Below are 18,032 nucleotides of genomic sequence, written 5' to 3' on the forward strand. Positions count from 1 at the left end.
ACCCTTTTCAATTTGAAAGCTAACTTCTGAGTCTCCACTTCAGCAACTCATATCTGAAGAGCCTACATCTGTAAAAACATTTCTAATGAAAATACTGACAACCCCCAGAGAAGCAAATAAAATGAGATTTAAGTATATAGCAGCTTTTCCACAGTTACATTCCTAACAATAGTGGATTCTAATTTGATGCCAAACAGAAGTTATATAACAAAATCAGAGAGCATGATCAATCTAGTTCTTTTGATCTCAGTGAAAAATTGAGGTACTCAAGTAGTTCTGTCTCTATTTTCCCATTTTCATCAAGATGGATGAGTTACATCTTTGTCTTCCAAATCATGGAAGCAGAGGGTCTACTGGTTACCAAGAAATATCACTGTTCTCTAGAGCAGGTAACAGAAAAAGAACACTGTAGAGTCTGGGTTGCCAGGGCAATACTGTAACTGCCAAAATACAAATATCAAAGAAGGATTTAAATTTTCATGTCACAATTAAAAATTACTCAACCCAGACTTCAGTCAACGTTCTCAAATACACTAACAATGCCACAATCAACAGTGGCACTACCTACCACCAACAAAAGATACTAAGCCTCATTTAATTTCAGACTTGGTTAAAGGTGCTACACACATGTAATGAAGCATCTTTGACACCATCTTCAGGTTGGCCTGACAGGCAACCCTTTGTACAGAAAATATTCAGCATGAAAATGCTGGGTAGGCGGAGTTGAGGCAAGGTTTAAATCAACTTTCTTTCCCATTGTGGTAAAACATACAATGTTAAAGTTATTTTTTTAACCATGTTAAGTGTGTAATTCAGTGGCCTTAAGTACAAACAGTGTTTTGCAGCCAGTTCTATCCATAACCCAGAACATTTTCATCATCCCAGATAATCAGTACCCACTAAGCAGTAACTCCCCGACTCCCCACCTGCTGGTAACCTCTATTCCATTTTCTGTCTCTATGAATTTAAAACAAAATAATTCAAAAAAGCAAGATAATCTAACAGAACCCCTTACATTCAAAAAGATGTGACCAGTCATAACACAAATTCATAAACCTATCAGCGAGGCCAGGAAGCCTATTTGTCCTAGCACCCCAGTCATCAAAAATTTTTGTCTATTTTGACAGGCAGACCATAGATGATCTTTTATTTATTTCTTTATGAATTTACTAGATACTGTCATACCTGTTTGGGTTTTGCATACACTGATTCAACGGCCTCAGGATTAAAAATTGTCCAAATGACATTGTGCCCATAACTGAATGTACATGCACTTTTTTCTTGTCATTATTCTTTAAATGATGCAGTATACCTATTTACATAGCATTTACACTGTATTAGGTATTATAAGTTTCTTTTTAAGAGATGACTTAAAATATATGGGAGGATGTGTGTAAGTTATATAAAAATACCGCATCATTTTATATAATGGACTTGACCATTTGTGGACTAATCCCCCATGAACACTGAGGGACAACTGTACTGAGTGCCTACACGTGGCAGGCACTATCTTAGTTCTAGCATACAGCACAAAGCAAGACTTGGTCTCTGCCCTCACAGGACTTGCGTTCTGGTCAACTGTTTCCTATTACCCACAAACTCTCTAAAATGTGGAAAAAGTATGCAATTTTGATAAGATACCAATGGCATGGCATTTGCTTTGTATCAGCAATACATTTCCAGCATCAGATGTCTTAGAAATGTTACAGCAGAAGTTTATCTACTTTTCACTATTATTTTTGACCAACACTTTCGCAGGTGATAGATAAAACAGTTGAGCCTATTTTTAATTGATGGTACATGTTATGACCTTATGTTGGCCTTGCAGATCTATTTAATTCAACATCTGAAAATCATATAAATTTAAAAATATGAAAAAGTTATATAAAATATTATATAGTATAGAAACTAGTAAAATTATACTTTTCTTTTGGATTCCTTTTATATGAAATGTCTAAAATAGGCAAACCCATAGAGACAGAAAGTAGCTTAGTGGTTACTAGAAATAGAAGTAGGAAAAATGGGGAGTTACTGCTAATGAGTACAGAGGATTTATTTTGGGGTGATGAAAATATTTTAGTGGTAATAGTGAACAACCTAGTGAACATACAAAAAATGAAAGTATACAAAAATACTTAAAATAGTGATTTTAAGTGGTATATAAATTATAACAACGTTTTAAAAAATCATATTAAGTAGCCAGTGAACTAGACATGATAGTAGTGAAACCATGTTTTTAAAGTCCACATATAAGCTACCAGATGGCCTGACCTATAGACTGTAAGAACCAGGTGAGTACATTCTGAATTGGCTGCAGACAACTAATATGTACTAGAACGGTCTGTGAATTCAGATTCAGGCTGGGAAGTATCTGCATGGGGCAATATGTAGGGGAGAAAAATTGTCTCATTAGGCTAGACTGCTGCCTCCTCAGTTTATGCAGAGCCCCTATATATATTTAAACCATACACAAACACCCACATCTGCTTGCAGTAACACTGAACTCAAATCCAGACAGAAACTGGTGGATATCCTGTAAAGGAACTCTTAGTTTAATGTGGACATAGCACTGTTTACACTTTGCAGACATGATACACCTCCTCCCATGTAGTACATGCCAGCCTTAGATGTGGTAACTTGCAGATTTTATACATGAAAAATAATCATAGAAATTTTAAAGGCGAATTTTATTTACCTTAAAATATATGATAAAAGGTCTCCTGTTACATGTAGTACTTAAGAAATTTGTTTACCACCTACCTATCCAGTGTGGGTCATACTTGTTAACACTCAGGCATTGACAGCAATTTGGTGTAAAATTGTAAAATGCCACTTACAACTAGAATGGCTATCGCTGGAAAACTGCAAAAGGTTTTTATAAATTTCAGACACTCCTAATTTTAAGACATATAATAAGTATCTGTAATGTAATTACTTAAGAATAAACAAAAATACAGTGAGTTGAAACAGGAACAGCCAAGCACTTTTCCCAGTGTATTTAGAAACAAAATCAAGACTACTCAAGAGTTTAAAGGTGCATACAATTATGATTTTATTTGTTAAATTACAATAGCCAAAAGATGGCTTTACAGAAGGCAAAATAAACCACATGTACACTTTAGAAAAGTCCTTTTTGTTTCTTTAAATCTAAGGCCCCCTCTAGTGTTTGAAAAGTTACAAGCATCACACAATACAAACGAAGGGTAAACATTCAACAGTATTTACCAAGACCTTTCAAAACAAAAAATACTTTTGTTCCATTTATGTGGCCCAAAAATCAATGAGAGAAAATATCTAACCATAATTAATATTTCAAATTCCTGCTATGATTAATTGATTCATTATTCTCTCATTCAGTAACTTCTTTTATTTATGGCTGGGTTGTTTTTAGAACATTAATACACTGTTAAAAAGGGGGAAAATCTAATATGCATAGGGACTTTAATTTCTCAAACAAGAAATGTACTTTGTTGAAATCACAGAAAAGTAATGTTATCAAATGGCTGATTCTGCTTTTACTGAATATTGGTAAATAATATATACTTCCTAGAGTATATACTTATTATCTGGCAATCAGAATTTTTAAACTACTTATTTTAAGACCCAACCTAATCTGTGAATTTGCTAGCAAATCTTTTCAGTACTGTGTAAAAGAAGGTGGACAGTGTTGCTTTAAGGACATATTTTGGCTCTGAAGAATATGGTGTAAAGGAACTCTTAAAAATTTATACAGACATGACACTACATAAATCCAATGACTTAATCTCATGTGCTTTTGAAAAACTGATTAAAATTAGAGGGAGTAAAAAATAGTTTAGTTTCACTGTTTTTATAGCTAAAATATTTGTGTCTGTTTCCATATTCTATTAGAGAAGACTTAACAGCTCATATTTCTATCCCTGGAAAATAAAATCTCTAACAAAAGAAAATAGTGCATTCTTGAGCAGGAGACTGACAGAGAAAAATAGCTATTACTTCATGTTCTTAGATGTTGAATACACTGAAAACTTGAAAATTCAATAGTTCAAACAAGTTTAATCATTACTAACTGTATTTAAACAAATGAATAATGTCACCCAATATGTCATATGGCTTCTCGGCACTGATACCACTTGTTTTCAAATTTGTCATTTGCAGATATTACAAGTTAAGAAAAAATGGTCATCTAAAATGACTTACATTTATAAATGCCTCAACTTTTAAGATATTTACATTCAAATTGGAACAGGATACAGCATTGTTAAAGTGCAATGTATACTCTTTTGGCGCATTATGAAAAAAATATATATATAAAACTGGAAATTACTGCAGTCATTTCTCCAAGAACAAACTTAGTGAAAAGCTGTTTTGAAAGTTAGCCATCAGATTATAAACTGAGAAACACTGAAAAGTCATTTAAAATGACTATATAAAATGCAATTACAAATAAAACCAGTATGGGAGAGGTAGCATAAAGTTAGTTAAACCAAATAAATACTATACAGTAATATACAAAAATTATGCTTATAAAAATTGAAAATAGCATTTTAAAATACCAATTTTCCTCACTTTTGAGGATTTTACAATGAAATTAAAATTTAGAACTGGAGTCTTTATAAAGATTTTCCAAATGTTATTAATTACTGGCATTGTTTTTAGCCAGAACCTCTCTGATCTGTCGGTCGAGTTCACTTATTATTCGATCTTCATGATTATACACACCCGTTCTCATCAAAGTATCCCTTTCTTCTATTAGACGAGTCAAATAATCATCCAAACCTTCTTCCACCATAGAGCCATGTGGAACATCCATTTTTCCACTTGCAATCTCTTTGGAATCCTGGTACTGTTTTTGTTCTTGTTGTCTTAACCTGAGAAGTCAAGAACAAATGCTACTCTAGGAGGCAAAAAATAGTTTCAATTTCCTTAACAGCACTATTTAAAAACAAGATGATTCAATGATAAAGCTTTAGTAATAATTTTAGAAAGAAAACAAAAATCAATGTATCAGCCAGGGGTGGAGGCGCATACCTATAATCCCATTGGTTTGGGAGACTGAGGCAGGAGAATCTCAGGTTCAAAGCCAGCCTCAGCAAAAAGCAAGATGTTAAGCACTCAGTGAGACACTGTCTCTAAATAAAATACAAAACAGGGTTGGGGATGTGGCTCAGTGATCAAGTGCCCCTGAGTTCAATCCTCGGTATCAAAAAAAAAAAAAAAAACAATGTATCATTTGGCTAGTCAGAGTTAACATATTTATAAAAGGCAGTTTAAAAAAACAAGTTTCAAATTCTAGAAATCTTACAGCTGTATAAAAAACAATCTGCAACAATCTCATCAAAATATAATCAAAATAAGTAACATTTTTCTGTATTTTTACTTTTAAAAATGTACATATGTACTTTAAAAATGTTTTCTAAAAAATTAACAATATATATGCAATGATGTATACTATTTTCCCCTTATTTTTATAGTGAATGTTTTTCTACATCATTAAGTTTTCTTCTAAATGGCTTAATAATGTTCTATCATCTAGATGTACCTTTAATCATCCTTTATTATCTTTAGATTGTAATTAAAGCTTTGTTGTTTGGATTTAGAGAAAAATTTAATATTCAATCAACAAAGTTATTTATACCAGTTTTGGTGGATACGGCCAAAGGCCATACTATCATTGAGCTTATATTTAATTACTCAGAAAGTTAAATTCTATAAATGTCAGATTCAAAGGACATATACACTTGAAAGTTCTATATGGATGTCTTCAAGTTATGTTTTTAATGACTTCATTTGGAGATGAGGACAGGAAGCAGATGCTGCTCTAGAATCTGGGTATTTCCAATAGAATACTGTTGATCACATTGCCTTGAAAATGGGGAGATAAGAGAGGGAAAAAAAAAAAACAAGGGGGAGAAATGAATTACAGTAGATGGGGTAGAGAGAGAAGATGGGAGGGGAGGGGAGAGGAGGGGGGATAGTAGAGGATAGGAAGGCAGCAGAATACAACAGACACTAGTATGGCAATATGTAAGTCAGTGGATGTGTAACCGATGTGATTCTGCAATCTGTATATGGGGTAAAAATGGGAGTTTATAACCCACTTGAATCAAAGTGTGAAATATGATATGTCAAGAACTATGTAATGTTTTGAACAACCAACAATAAAAATTAAAAAAAAAAAAAAAGAAAATGGGGAGATAATAATAAACCAAATTTGGGTATGGGATATATTTTAATTTAGAATGTGTAGTTAAGATTCACTTTATAGTTCTCTAATAATTGGCTACAGAAGGTTGTAATTTCAACTATTCCTAAAATCCATCTTGATAAGATAAAGCAGTTAAATCTAAGTCTCTGCTGTGATACGATCTTCAGAATAAATAAGCCTAAAAGAAGCAAACCCACTTCTGAATTTGCACAAGGGGTTGGGGGTAAAGAGGAAAAACCAGTGAGGAGTGAATTCTGCTCTAAAAGAGCAAGAAGACTGGACTCCAGAGGACATGACAATGGGCAACAACTCTGAAACATGCAAATCCTACAGTTCCTCAGGAAAGAAAAGGAAACTGAAGTATACAGTCCAAGGACACCAAATATCTTCATCTGTTCTCACAGAAAAAAGTCTAAATAGGGAGAGGCACTGTTAATAAATGGTTAATGAGATACTGGTACAATTTTTTTTCCACTGATTTTGAGCAATGCATGTGGATGGGTAAGGGTAGACATCTGAACAGTTGTTTCCTCTATCTGAATTCTTATAGCCACCTTTGAGAAAGGAGTTCTTTAGGCAAATTAACAACACCCAATGCCACACTATGTACCACAAAATTTAACCACTTACCACTTCTGTTTATGCATAAAGGACAAATGCAATTTTTACAAAACTGATAGATTATCTCTATCAAATATTACTAAAATGAAAAAAAAAAACAAATCATCAGTCATGATCATAATGGAATTTTAGAACTTTGTAGCTCAAGAAACCATGAAAATTGGAAACTTGGATAACATTTCTGACAAAAGTGCTATGTCTGGATTCCACTCACATACTTCCTGCCACAAAGAACCTTCTGCTTTGTAGACCTGCTCTGTTATAAAGTTCCTTCTTGTATTGAACTTAGCATTTTCCTTTATACTTTTATTCTGCCCAAGAGGAAAATCCTACTTACCTCTTTCTAATATGGTAGCCTTCCAGATAATTGCCTAATAGTTCCCGTCTCCAAGTTTAGTACCCTTCACTCTTCTAACCAACTGGATGACATTACATAAAAGTGCTTGCTACCCTGGCAACATTCCACTGGAAGATTTCTAGGTAGCTGATTTCCTTGAGAGTGTGTGTTACATTGGTAAACACCTTAAAGAGGATTTTTGCAGTGCTGAATACTGAACACTATTTCTCTTACTGAGCTTTGGCAGCCAAGTCATACTGTTAGTAGTGGCCACTTAAATCCCCCTAGGCTTCCTCATATGAACTGTTTTACTGTCTTGCCTATCATTTAGGTGATTTTTCTTTTAATGTGTACAAAAGACTCAAGTCTCTAATATATTTAAATTGTTAATTTCCCTATATCCTAATTTATGAAGACATTAATAATATTTAATTTGTTATGATTTTCAAACTTGATAGGCAAAAATGATACCTTCATGTAAGCCATTAAAACAGTGCTTAGCACATAGCAGCTTTTTGGTTCCATATTATACATGACAGTGAAGCTTTGGAAACAAGGATTATGTTATAGTTCATTAATCTACAACATCTTCCAAGTCTACAACATTGTAGACACCAAATAAATATTTGTTAACAAATCTACGCCAAAGACCATTGCACTATTTTCCCCATGAACATAGCTGTATCAAATCTATTTAGCTCTCGTATTGCCATTCATAGCACTAACACTTTAAAATTATTTTTGTGTGACTATTTCAAGATTATTGCTAACATTGACTAAAAGGAGTTTTAAAATATAAGACATTTCCAATTTAATTATTAACATCAGTGATATAATAGCTCTTATTTATTGAGGACTTACTGTGTGTCAGGAGCTGTTTTAAGTGCTTTATGTATGCTTGTCTCACTTTTTAAATCTTTAAGACAATACTTTGAGAAATCTATAATCCCCATTAAAGATGAAAGAAATTAAATACTTAAATAACCCTTTCAAGGTCATGAAGCTAGTAAATCTTAGAGCCAGAGTTCAAATCTTATTCAAGAGACAGTATTTTTAACTACTATTCTACACTGTTATTCTCTGTAGTATCATTTCATCTTAATCACAACTTTAACAGCGTTTCATGTTAAAAAAAAAAAGTTACTAAGCAGCAGCACAAAAACTATTTACAGTAGCTACCCCTTATTCACTGTTTCAGCTATCCATGGTCAACAATGGTCGGAAAATATTAAATGCAAGAGCCCAGAAATAAGTAATTCATAAGTTTTAAACTGCATACTATTCTGAGTACCATGATAAAATCTCAGGCTATCCAGTTCATCTTGTCTAGGGACATGAATCATCCCTTAGTTCAGTTTTATTTACTACCTGCATATTACTATCCTTCCTAGCTGTCAGACCCACCATCATGGTAACCAGTATCTATGTTCAGTGAGTGCTACACATAAGCCTAGTTCTACCACAGTTCTCATGCGATCTACCTCACTTCATCTCATCACGTAGGCACCGCGTCACCCACATCATCACAAGAAGGATGAGTATAGTACAACAAGACACTTTGAGAATGAGATCACATTCATGTAACTTTCATTATGGTATGCTATCACAATTGTTTTATTAGCTATTGTTAATCTCTTTACTAATTTATAAACCTTACTGTAAATATGCATAGGAAAAACAGTATATGTAGGGTTTTGTACTATCTGCTGCTATAGGCATTTCCAGTGGGTGTGTCCTGGGATGTACATCACTTGGATAAGGGTACACTACTATATAGTCTCCCCCTCCTACCCCATGTAGCTGTATAGTCTTTCTAGAGGGCAATTTGTGTAGGGGATGCTTTTTAGCTTAATCTATCTAGTACATTTATTTATTTATTTTAATATTTATTTTTTAGTTTTAGGTGGACACAATATCTTTTTTTAATGTGGTGCTGAGGATCGAACCCAGTGCCTCACGCATGCCAGGCGAGTGCGCTACCACTTGAGCCACATCCCGAGACCCATAGTGCATTTATGTTACAACACAGCACACTTTGTTGGCTTGGACTGCCAAAGCAAAATACCATTAGACTGAGTAGTTTCAAAAACAAATTTATTTTCTCACACTTCTAGACTAGAGTTTAGAAGTCCAAGATCAAATTGTCAGCATGGTTAGTTTCTAGGGGGCCACTTTCTTGCTTTGTCTTCATATAATACCAGGAGAGGGGGAGAAAAAGATCAAGCAAGCTCTCTAGTGTCTCTTCTTATCAGAGCATTAATTCCATTATGAGAGCCCCATCTCTAAATTCCATCAAATAGGAGGCTTAGGGCTTCAACATATGAATTTTTTGGGACACACTTATACACACATGTATTTGATAAAAGTATCTAGCCCACATCTTTATGTGTAAAAAATGCAATCACTACAGAAGTGGGTTCAGGGGTTTATTCAGAAGATAAATGAATAAATATCAATTTCAAAGGGTGAACTCTAAGTGTCAAGCTTATAGGGCTCAATCTGAACCACTGTTGTTCTCTTTTATTCAACAAATATTTATTTGATGTCTACAATGTTATAGACTTGAAAGATGTAAAACATTTGTGAATTATAACACCATCCTTGCCTTCCAAAAATTTGCCACCATATATATCATTGAAACCAAAGAAATGCTATGTACTATACACTGTTTTGGTGACTTAAAAATACGATTTTTGCCTGTCACTTTGAAGACCATACAAAATTTTATCTTACCAATGTCTTAATACACTTTATGTAGGATCTACTTTATTCTTGAGGAATCTAAAGTTATTTGGTTCCTGGACTGAATGACCCAATTAAAAAGTTATCCTATTAGAACTTTTGTTTTTGTAAGAGAAAAATAATCTTTTAATCATATACCTGTTCAATTCATTTCTTATATCCAACAATTCTTGTCGTTCAGTTTTTACCGTATCTTTTTCCTCAGCAGCCAGGTACCGCAGTCTCATCTGTTCCAATTCCTCTTGCTGTTTTTTAAGACGAGCCATTTGAGTTTCTTGTTCTCGCTTGAAAGAAACAAAGAAAGAAGCCAGACACCTAATATCAGGAATATATATATTTCATGTGACTTTCACTTGTGATTATAAACCAATTTGAGAATAATGCATGATGCAGTCATTCATTGCCAACTCTGAGTCATATACAATCTAGAAATGCTCAAGTTCTTTCTAAATACCCTTGTATTTCTTTTTGTTATCGTAATAATTCATGGCTCAGTTGGTGAATGAGGTTAGCTGAATATCATAAATAAACAGGAGTTGAATTGCTACAGGGACCAGTGGTAAGATCAGTATCTTAGAAATGGTTAATTATACAAAGATGTACCTAAAAAAATTTAATAACTGTCCCTGATCATTAATTCCAGTCCCATCTCAGTTAATATGGCTTTCTACTCTTTTCTCTAGGCTCATACGGAAATCTATATACATAGATTTTTTCTTTTTAAACAAAAATGGAATGAAACAATATAACTCATCTTGTATATTTTTTTTTAAAAATTAATAATTCTTCCAGATGACTAGATAAAATATTTAATAAATATGTAACATTCCACAGAATGGATAGTCCATGACTTATTCCACCCATCTCTTAATAACAAACTTTCAGTACTACAAAAAATGATGCAATAAAATACCCTATCATCTAACATAGTTAGATCACAAATCTACATATTTCTTTAGAGACAAGTGCTTTTCCCTCTTAAACCTCAGGAAGGAGGGCTGGGTCAATAGGTATGGCTCATGTTTTTTTTAGAAAATTTATTTACTGAATTATAACAAAGAACAGCCAGAGCACAAGTGTATGTTTTGCTAATTTTTCACAAAATGAGCCACTCACAAAATCACCATCCAAATGAAGAGAAGGCCAGAAGTCCCTCTGTGGTTTTCCTCCCTGTCACTCATCTCTCACACCTTCCCAAAGATAATTACTACCCTAATGCTAACATCACAAGTTTTGACTGCTTTGAGTTTTATATTGAATTATACCATATATATTACTTTGTGTTGGGCTATTTTCACTTAACATTGTTTTAAATTCATTTCTATTGTTCTGTACAATTGATATTCACAGTATTATGTAGCATTCCATTGATTAAATATATAATTTATTCACTGTACTGCTTAAGAACATTTGGGAAGTTTCCAGTTTTGAATTACAAATAATACTGATGTGAAGATCACAATATGTGTTTTTTGATACACATGTTGTCTGCATTTCAGATTGGGTACATACCTAGATTCAAACTTGTGGGACAGAAGGCATGAAAATTTCAGCATTAGTGTATATTGCCAAATTGTCTCCAAAGTAGTCATGCCAATTAATATTTTCTATGAATGTTCAAGTGCTCCCTACTTTTGCCAACACTTGGTAATGTCTCTCTCTCTCCTTTTTTTTTTCATTTATGTAGTGATAGTTCACTGAGATTTTATCTTACATTTTTTCAAAGACCATTGAGATTGAACTCATTTTAGTAATTTTAATGGCATTTGAATATCTTTGTTTATAAAGTTCCTATACGAATGTCTGGCACTTTCCCTATTTGGTTGTCTATTTTGTGTTCTTTTCTGAGGCACTCGGGACAGAACTGAGAGCCTTGTACATTCTAGGCAAGTACTCTTAACACTAAGAATATACACTACTGGTGGAAATTGTTTTCCAAAATGGTTGAGCCAATTTTCAGTCAGCGAATATTAAGTGAAATTTAAAAAGTGAACATATGCTATTTCCAGCAATTTTTTAAAAATATAAACACTTTAACTCATATAAGAAATATTCAGTGTTGTCTTAATATAAAAAAACCTAGAAAAAACATTTGCATTAAAAGGCTGTATGAAATGTAGTATAATTAAACAGAATGATTCCAGAAAGATTAAAAACATGCAAAATTATGCATCAGTTACAGTATACTTTTAATATGTCTTGTATTATAAAATTAAAGGCAGATTTATATATAGTAAATACTAAATTCAGGATAGTGGTCACCTCTGCAAAGGAAGAAGACACAGTTGAGAAAGGCAACAGAGAGCTTCCAAAACATTCATAATGCTCTCTTGCTTTAACTAGAAGGTTGGTGGGGGAGGGCATAAGAATCCTGTCTTTGGAATGTATTTCTCTTAAGAAGTTAATTATATGAAAAGAAAGGGGGCTGGGGATGTGGCTCAAGCAGTAATGGGCTCGCCTGGCATGTGCGGGGCACAGGGTTCAATCCTCAGCACCACATAAAAATAAAATAAAGATGTTGTGTCCACTGAAAACTGAAAAATAAATATTAAAAAAAATTCTCTCTCTCTCTCAAAAAAAAAAAAGAAAGGAAAATATCTGGACAAATATACAAGAAATTATTATCTCTGTCTGAAGAGGAGATAAGAGTTTTGGTGACTTTTATTATGGTGCTGCAAAATTTATATTTTTAAAAATGAGCAAAAAGAATGACTGCAAGCAGCAAATGGAATAAAAGTCGATTATTTCTAAATTTTTTTTTTCACAAAACTTGAAGCATTTTTATTCTAATATGCACACACAAAAATCTTTCAAGTGCCCTGAATTTTTAATCAGGTATACAGTATTAATAATCATAATACATGCAAAAATTAGAGGTTAGTGAAAGAAACCCTCTCCAGGTGCTCTGGGTTAAAGGCTCCTCAATCAAGTGAGTATAATCTTTATTTTGCCTTGGCTGCCTATAAATCCAGAAAGGAGATGTAAACATACATACACTAGACTAAACAGCGGCTAAAAAGTGGCCACTACTTGCTCTCCCACTCACACATACCATGTAAGTCTGTGGGAAAAAACTTACAACTAAACTAAGGAACTCAAGTAAAGTTTTCTGAAAATAACCCAGAGCTGACAAGTCAGTAGGAGGGCCTGGATGGTTTCAAGACACAGTTTTTAACCAAGACTTGGACCTCCAACTGTTTTCTTAAACAAAGATTTACATCCTATCCTTGGCTAAATTACTTATAAATTAATCAAATTAATTACTCTGAGTGGATAAGCAGGAGGCTGGACAAGATAGCGCTGATGTCAGTCGATGAAGTCTGTGTTGTTTTAACTAAATATATCAGCTTAGTTTTAAACAGATCTACTGTGCACAAATATGGTAAAAGACCCACATCCTACCCAAAATCTTAGTTCTGTTTTCTGTCCTGAAAACAAACATACCTAGTTTTAATATACCTGACATAATAAAAATATTACATTTTCTGCAACAACAAATTCATATTTTATTAACAATGATTCGTTTATTTTAAAAAGTAGAGGCTTTTATTCTGCTTACAAAACCATATATTAATGTATCCAGAAATGTTTTTTAGGTTAATATGTAACTAGTTAGAATGTATGGACTAATGCAGATAATCAACTCAGGTATTTGTAGATCAATTTAAGCACTTGTTTGATTTTAAAATATTTCTAAGTCCATTTTTATAAAGAAAGAAAACTAAACTGCCCTCTAAATGTCTAACAAATAGAACTTTTATCTTGGTCGCAAGATACCACACCCAGAATGTAAGGATATCATTTCCTTGTTTTCTAAATCAGGACTTATTTTATGTTATACTTATTTATATTTTACAGCTGCTGCTGTTCCAGTTACAAAAGAAAAGCTTCACAAAGCTTACAACTTGGAAACACAGACTTTTATGGTTATGAATCAGAAGGAAAATTTTTTCTAAATGATTAGAAGGTCATGATTTTTTAATTCACAAATTGACTATACTAGGTCACCTTTGAGTAATGGAAATCTCTGTTTAAACATTCTTTTGGCAATGGGCATCAAGAATTAGATCTTATTTCCAAGCTTTACCAGCTGGGTTTTGTCATTAACATTTATTAACAATCTAAGATATAGCTTTCACCGTCTAATCCGTATTACACAAATGTTTTGTATGGCCCTCCAGAGGGTTTTGATGTGACAAATTACTGGCAGAGATTATAGCCCCGTGGCTGTTCACCAGAGGCAATGTAAAATTAACATGGTACTAATCCAATTTAAACAAAAAGTTGCACAAACAGTTCTATGAACAAAAGCAGATAGACAATTCCAATTTTATATTCAAACACAATAAATGTATTTTAATACAAAATATCTAGGGAAAAATTTAAGTAATTTACACACATATGAAATGTGCCAATTTGATGAAGTTATTAATTTAATTTTCCAAAAGCAGAGGCAGTACACAATTCATTCTGGAAATCCTAAGGTGCATTACTTTTCTCCTTAAATTAATGATTCCTAGCGACCTAAACATTTGTTTACAATGTTGTTTCTAAAGCAGAAATCTTGTGGGATAAGGAATAAAACTGATCAATGAGAAAACAATTAAAAACATTGAACTCAAAGACTGAAACTGTTACTGTTATTTCCTTCCATGGAGTACTGGTATAAGTTTTGGAGAACCACTAATTTACATTGTTTTCTTTCCTTAATATATTTATAGTAACTGAGGAGAAAGAGGACATCTAAATTTTTGTGACATCCTCTCTCATTAGGAACAAATAGCTAAAAATTACCAGTGATTTTTGAGCTAGAGGGTAGAAAATAAATAGAATAAATAAAAATTGGACCAAAGGGAAAGACCTAGAAGATAACAAAATGTATAAGGATGCATATGTCAGAAAGGAGTTTTTGGCAGGGAGCCTTTCATACTAAATTTCCTTTTAAGAGAGACTACTACCTCAGTATCCCAATGTAAAGTAAGCAAAGAGCCATGAATTTCAGTGATTCTACTCAAACATTATTTACTTATATTTTCAAAACTACCTCAGTGGTGAAACCAGTGTAATCTATAATATGTACATGTGAACAAGATTTAAAAATCCATTAAAGTAAAAAATTCTTGCATTGATATTTCTTAATAAGAAATGTCAAATTATGAATGAAATTGTTCAATACTATTAATGATTATTCATTTCTCCAAAGGAAATACCTTAACACCTAATACTGTTCAAACTATTTTAGTAATGCCTTATAATTAATTACCATTGTATTAGTCCCTTATTCACTACTCAACTTCAATGGCAGAGACTATCTTCTGCATCTTCCCTATCCACTCTGTTTTAAAATTAGAAATTATTTCCTATGGTAAGTATTATTTCAAACATCTTCTCCTTAAGATGTTTGTCCTTTAGGTTTGAGTGGCAAATAAAGGGATAACTTACTTGTTTTTAATCACACATGCTAACACCATCCTATTATATTCTTGTTAAATAACAATCCTTCCAGCAGAGCTTTAAGTTCCAAATGGGAGACAACAGCTATATCCATCACATCAAGCACTGTGCAAGGTCCATGTGAGACTCTCAATAAGCACTTGTTGAATGAATGATGAAAGGAAATGAACAAAGGAATTACCTATATTTGTTCTTTAGACTTAATATATATCCTTCCATATTCAAACATCAGGAAATTCACCTAATGACACTCTTGCATATCTACACATTTAGACCCCAACATGGTTTTTTCTTCTTAAGTTTTCTGTAGAACATCTATCAAAACTACCATCCAAACTACTGTTATTACTCAAACTATATCCTACCCCATTTTCTTATCATATTGTAAAGCAACATCCTCTGTTCTCCATGCATAGTATTGTTAATGCCTATCATTTCTTTGAATAGCTACTTGATGACAAAGTCCTCTAATATTTGTTCTGTCCTTCAATATCCAAAAGCTACTATGACTTAGGTCCCCATGGACTAAAAGCAAGACCACTGCAAAACAGATTTATGGCTCTCTCTTCTTTAACAATAATTACCATTTATTGAACCCATACTATGTTATCAAACACTGTATTAACTGTTTTTAAAGACTGCTAATTTAACTCTGTGAACAACCTATGAGAAAATTTCATTCAGGAGACTAATCAGAGACAATAAGTAATCTAAGTCACAGAGCTAGTAAGAGACAAAGCCATAGTTCACCCCAGCTCTGAACTCTAGGGCCATGTTTTTAACTACTATACATGCTGCTTCTGATAGATTTTGTATCCTGTTACTTTCACAGCTGTTCTCATCCTATATTACCTTGGTCCTAATTCCAAAAGGACTCCTCCTGATTATACTAGATGTGACCTAAATATCTTAGCATCATGACATTATACTAGCTTCTCCCTTAAACTCACTTCAGTTTTCACTATCAGAGCTAACAGTGGATACCATTTTCCTTGATAAGATATGCCAACTCCTGACTACTTATGCTTCAATATTCTTGTCAGAAATCTGTCTTCCATGGCTCCTATAGACCAAGACATGATATTATGAAAGAGAAAGGGCCTAGATTCTAGTTAATGACTTCAATCCTAGCTCTATCACATAGTATCTGTGTGATCTTATATAATTCCAGGTCTCAGTTTCTTCATTTATAAAATCAGAATAATAGTACCTGCTACATATATCTTTGTCGTGATTACATTTAACACAGGGCATGTAGCCCTTAATAAATAAATACTAAATGCTCTACCATCATTATATTTACTGTCTCTAGTTGCTATATTCTTCATTAGCTTTCCATATTTCTCCTTAAACCTAGGAATTTTAGGGTCTATCAGCACAGCTTCAAATATCACCTCTGCAAAGGATTCCATCTTTTTTCTTAAGCCCATTCATACTCAACAATGGATGAGTATTTCTTACTGCTTGCAGAATTTTTCTGTGAAGATTAAAATGTCCACATTTGCAAATCTTATCTCCTTCCCATACTACAATTAGCATCTTAACTTTTTAAGATGGAAACTCTTTCCAGACACTATAGCTTGCACTCTTGGCATTGTCTTTGGCAAGAATCTTCTTTTTGCATTCCTTCTTGTTATCACTTAAGTTCAAAGCCTTATTACCTGAAATAAATTCTAAAATGGGCCCTCCTGTTTTATAAGAACAGGCTTTGTTTCCCCGCTTCAGACGTTTTTGCTAAGATCATTCTATTCATTATATTTATATCCTTCCCCCTACTTTTCTAAGTCACATTCAATTTCTCTATTTAAATCCTAGCTACTCATCTCTTCAGGTCCTTGTCTATGAAACCATTCCTAAGTCCTATTTAAATAAATGTACTTTTACCTCTCTGAGTACTTTTTAAGATTTTTCTCAGGGATCTTACTATTGGGCCATAATGTTATAATTGTTTCTTCCTTAATATTAAATTCCAAGCTCCCTGAGGGAAAGACCTATGTCTTAATTATATCTTTGTATCTACTACTTATACCTTTATATATATGACTGCCTTTAATACAAAAGGTCTTCCATACTACACACATAATGCCCATTTTTAGTCTTGTCAGCATTAAAATAATATATGTTGAGCACCCTAAATCTTTAAAAACCAAACTTCAACCTGAAAATTTTTCAGAACTGAGATAATACAGCTTGACAGTACTCTGTGAAGTTGGATATATATATATATTTGTAGTATTTGATAGTTATAGAGACGTATTAAGAAAAATACAAACCTGAAAAACATTATATACCAAATGTCATTCAGTATAAAGCTAACATTAAAGAACAACAAATTTAGAATAAATTAATTATTACCGATCCTTAAAAGTTTTAGGTTAAGTAAACTTGATTCAAAGTAAGAATATTGCTCACATTTTCTTTAACCTTATGCATTTGAAGAAATTATCCCTAAAATTAAGAAATTAAGATTACTTTCTTATGAAGCTAACAGTACTTGTTGTCTATTAGCAGGAAGAAAATAGTATATAAGAATAATTTAGGAAACTACTACCAATTAAACCCTTAAAATTAGCAAAATTTCCCTATGATCCTGTTTCTTAACCAAAGTACTATAGGACTGATATTTTAAATATCTTGTAAGATTTGCAAAAATATTAAATGTAAGTTATCTTAAGTTGTCCCCTTCCCAAA

At 32.9% G+C, this 18,032-nt stretch overlaps 1 protein-coding gene across 1 annotated transcript in view; it reads right to left on the minus strand.

Moving 5' to 3' along the window:
- Positions 1-3,027: 3,027 nt before the first annotated feature.
- Cep120 (centrosomal protein 120) overlaps positions 3,028-18,032 on the minus strand; it is a 74,771-nt gene continuing 59,766 nt past the window's right edge. Inside the window, exons 20-21 of the mRNA XM_027949353.2 lie at positions 10,026-10,171; positions 3,028-4,850 (exon numbers count right to left, since the gene is read on the minus strand). Of these exons, the coding sequence (XP_027805154.1) occupies positions 4,616-4,850; positions 10,026-10,171 (381 nt within the window). The 3' untranslated portion in view covers positions 3,028-4,615. The remainder of the gene's footprint in view (positions 4,851-10,025; positions 10,172-18,032) is intronic.

The sequence above is a fragment of the Marmota flaviventris genome, chromosome 5 (assembly GCF_047511675.1).
Source record: "Marmota flaviventris isolate mMarFla1 chromosome 5, mMarFla1.hap1, whole genome shotgun sequence".
Taxonomy (NCBI): domain Eukaryota; kingdom Metazoa; phylum Chordata; class Mammalia; order Rodentia; family Sciuridae; genus Marmota; species Marmota flaviventris.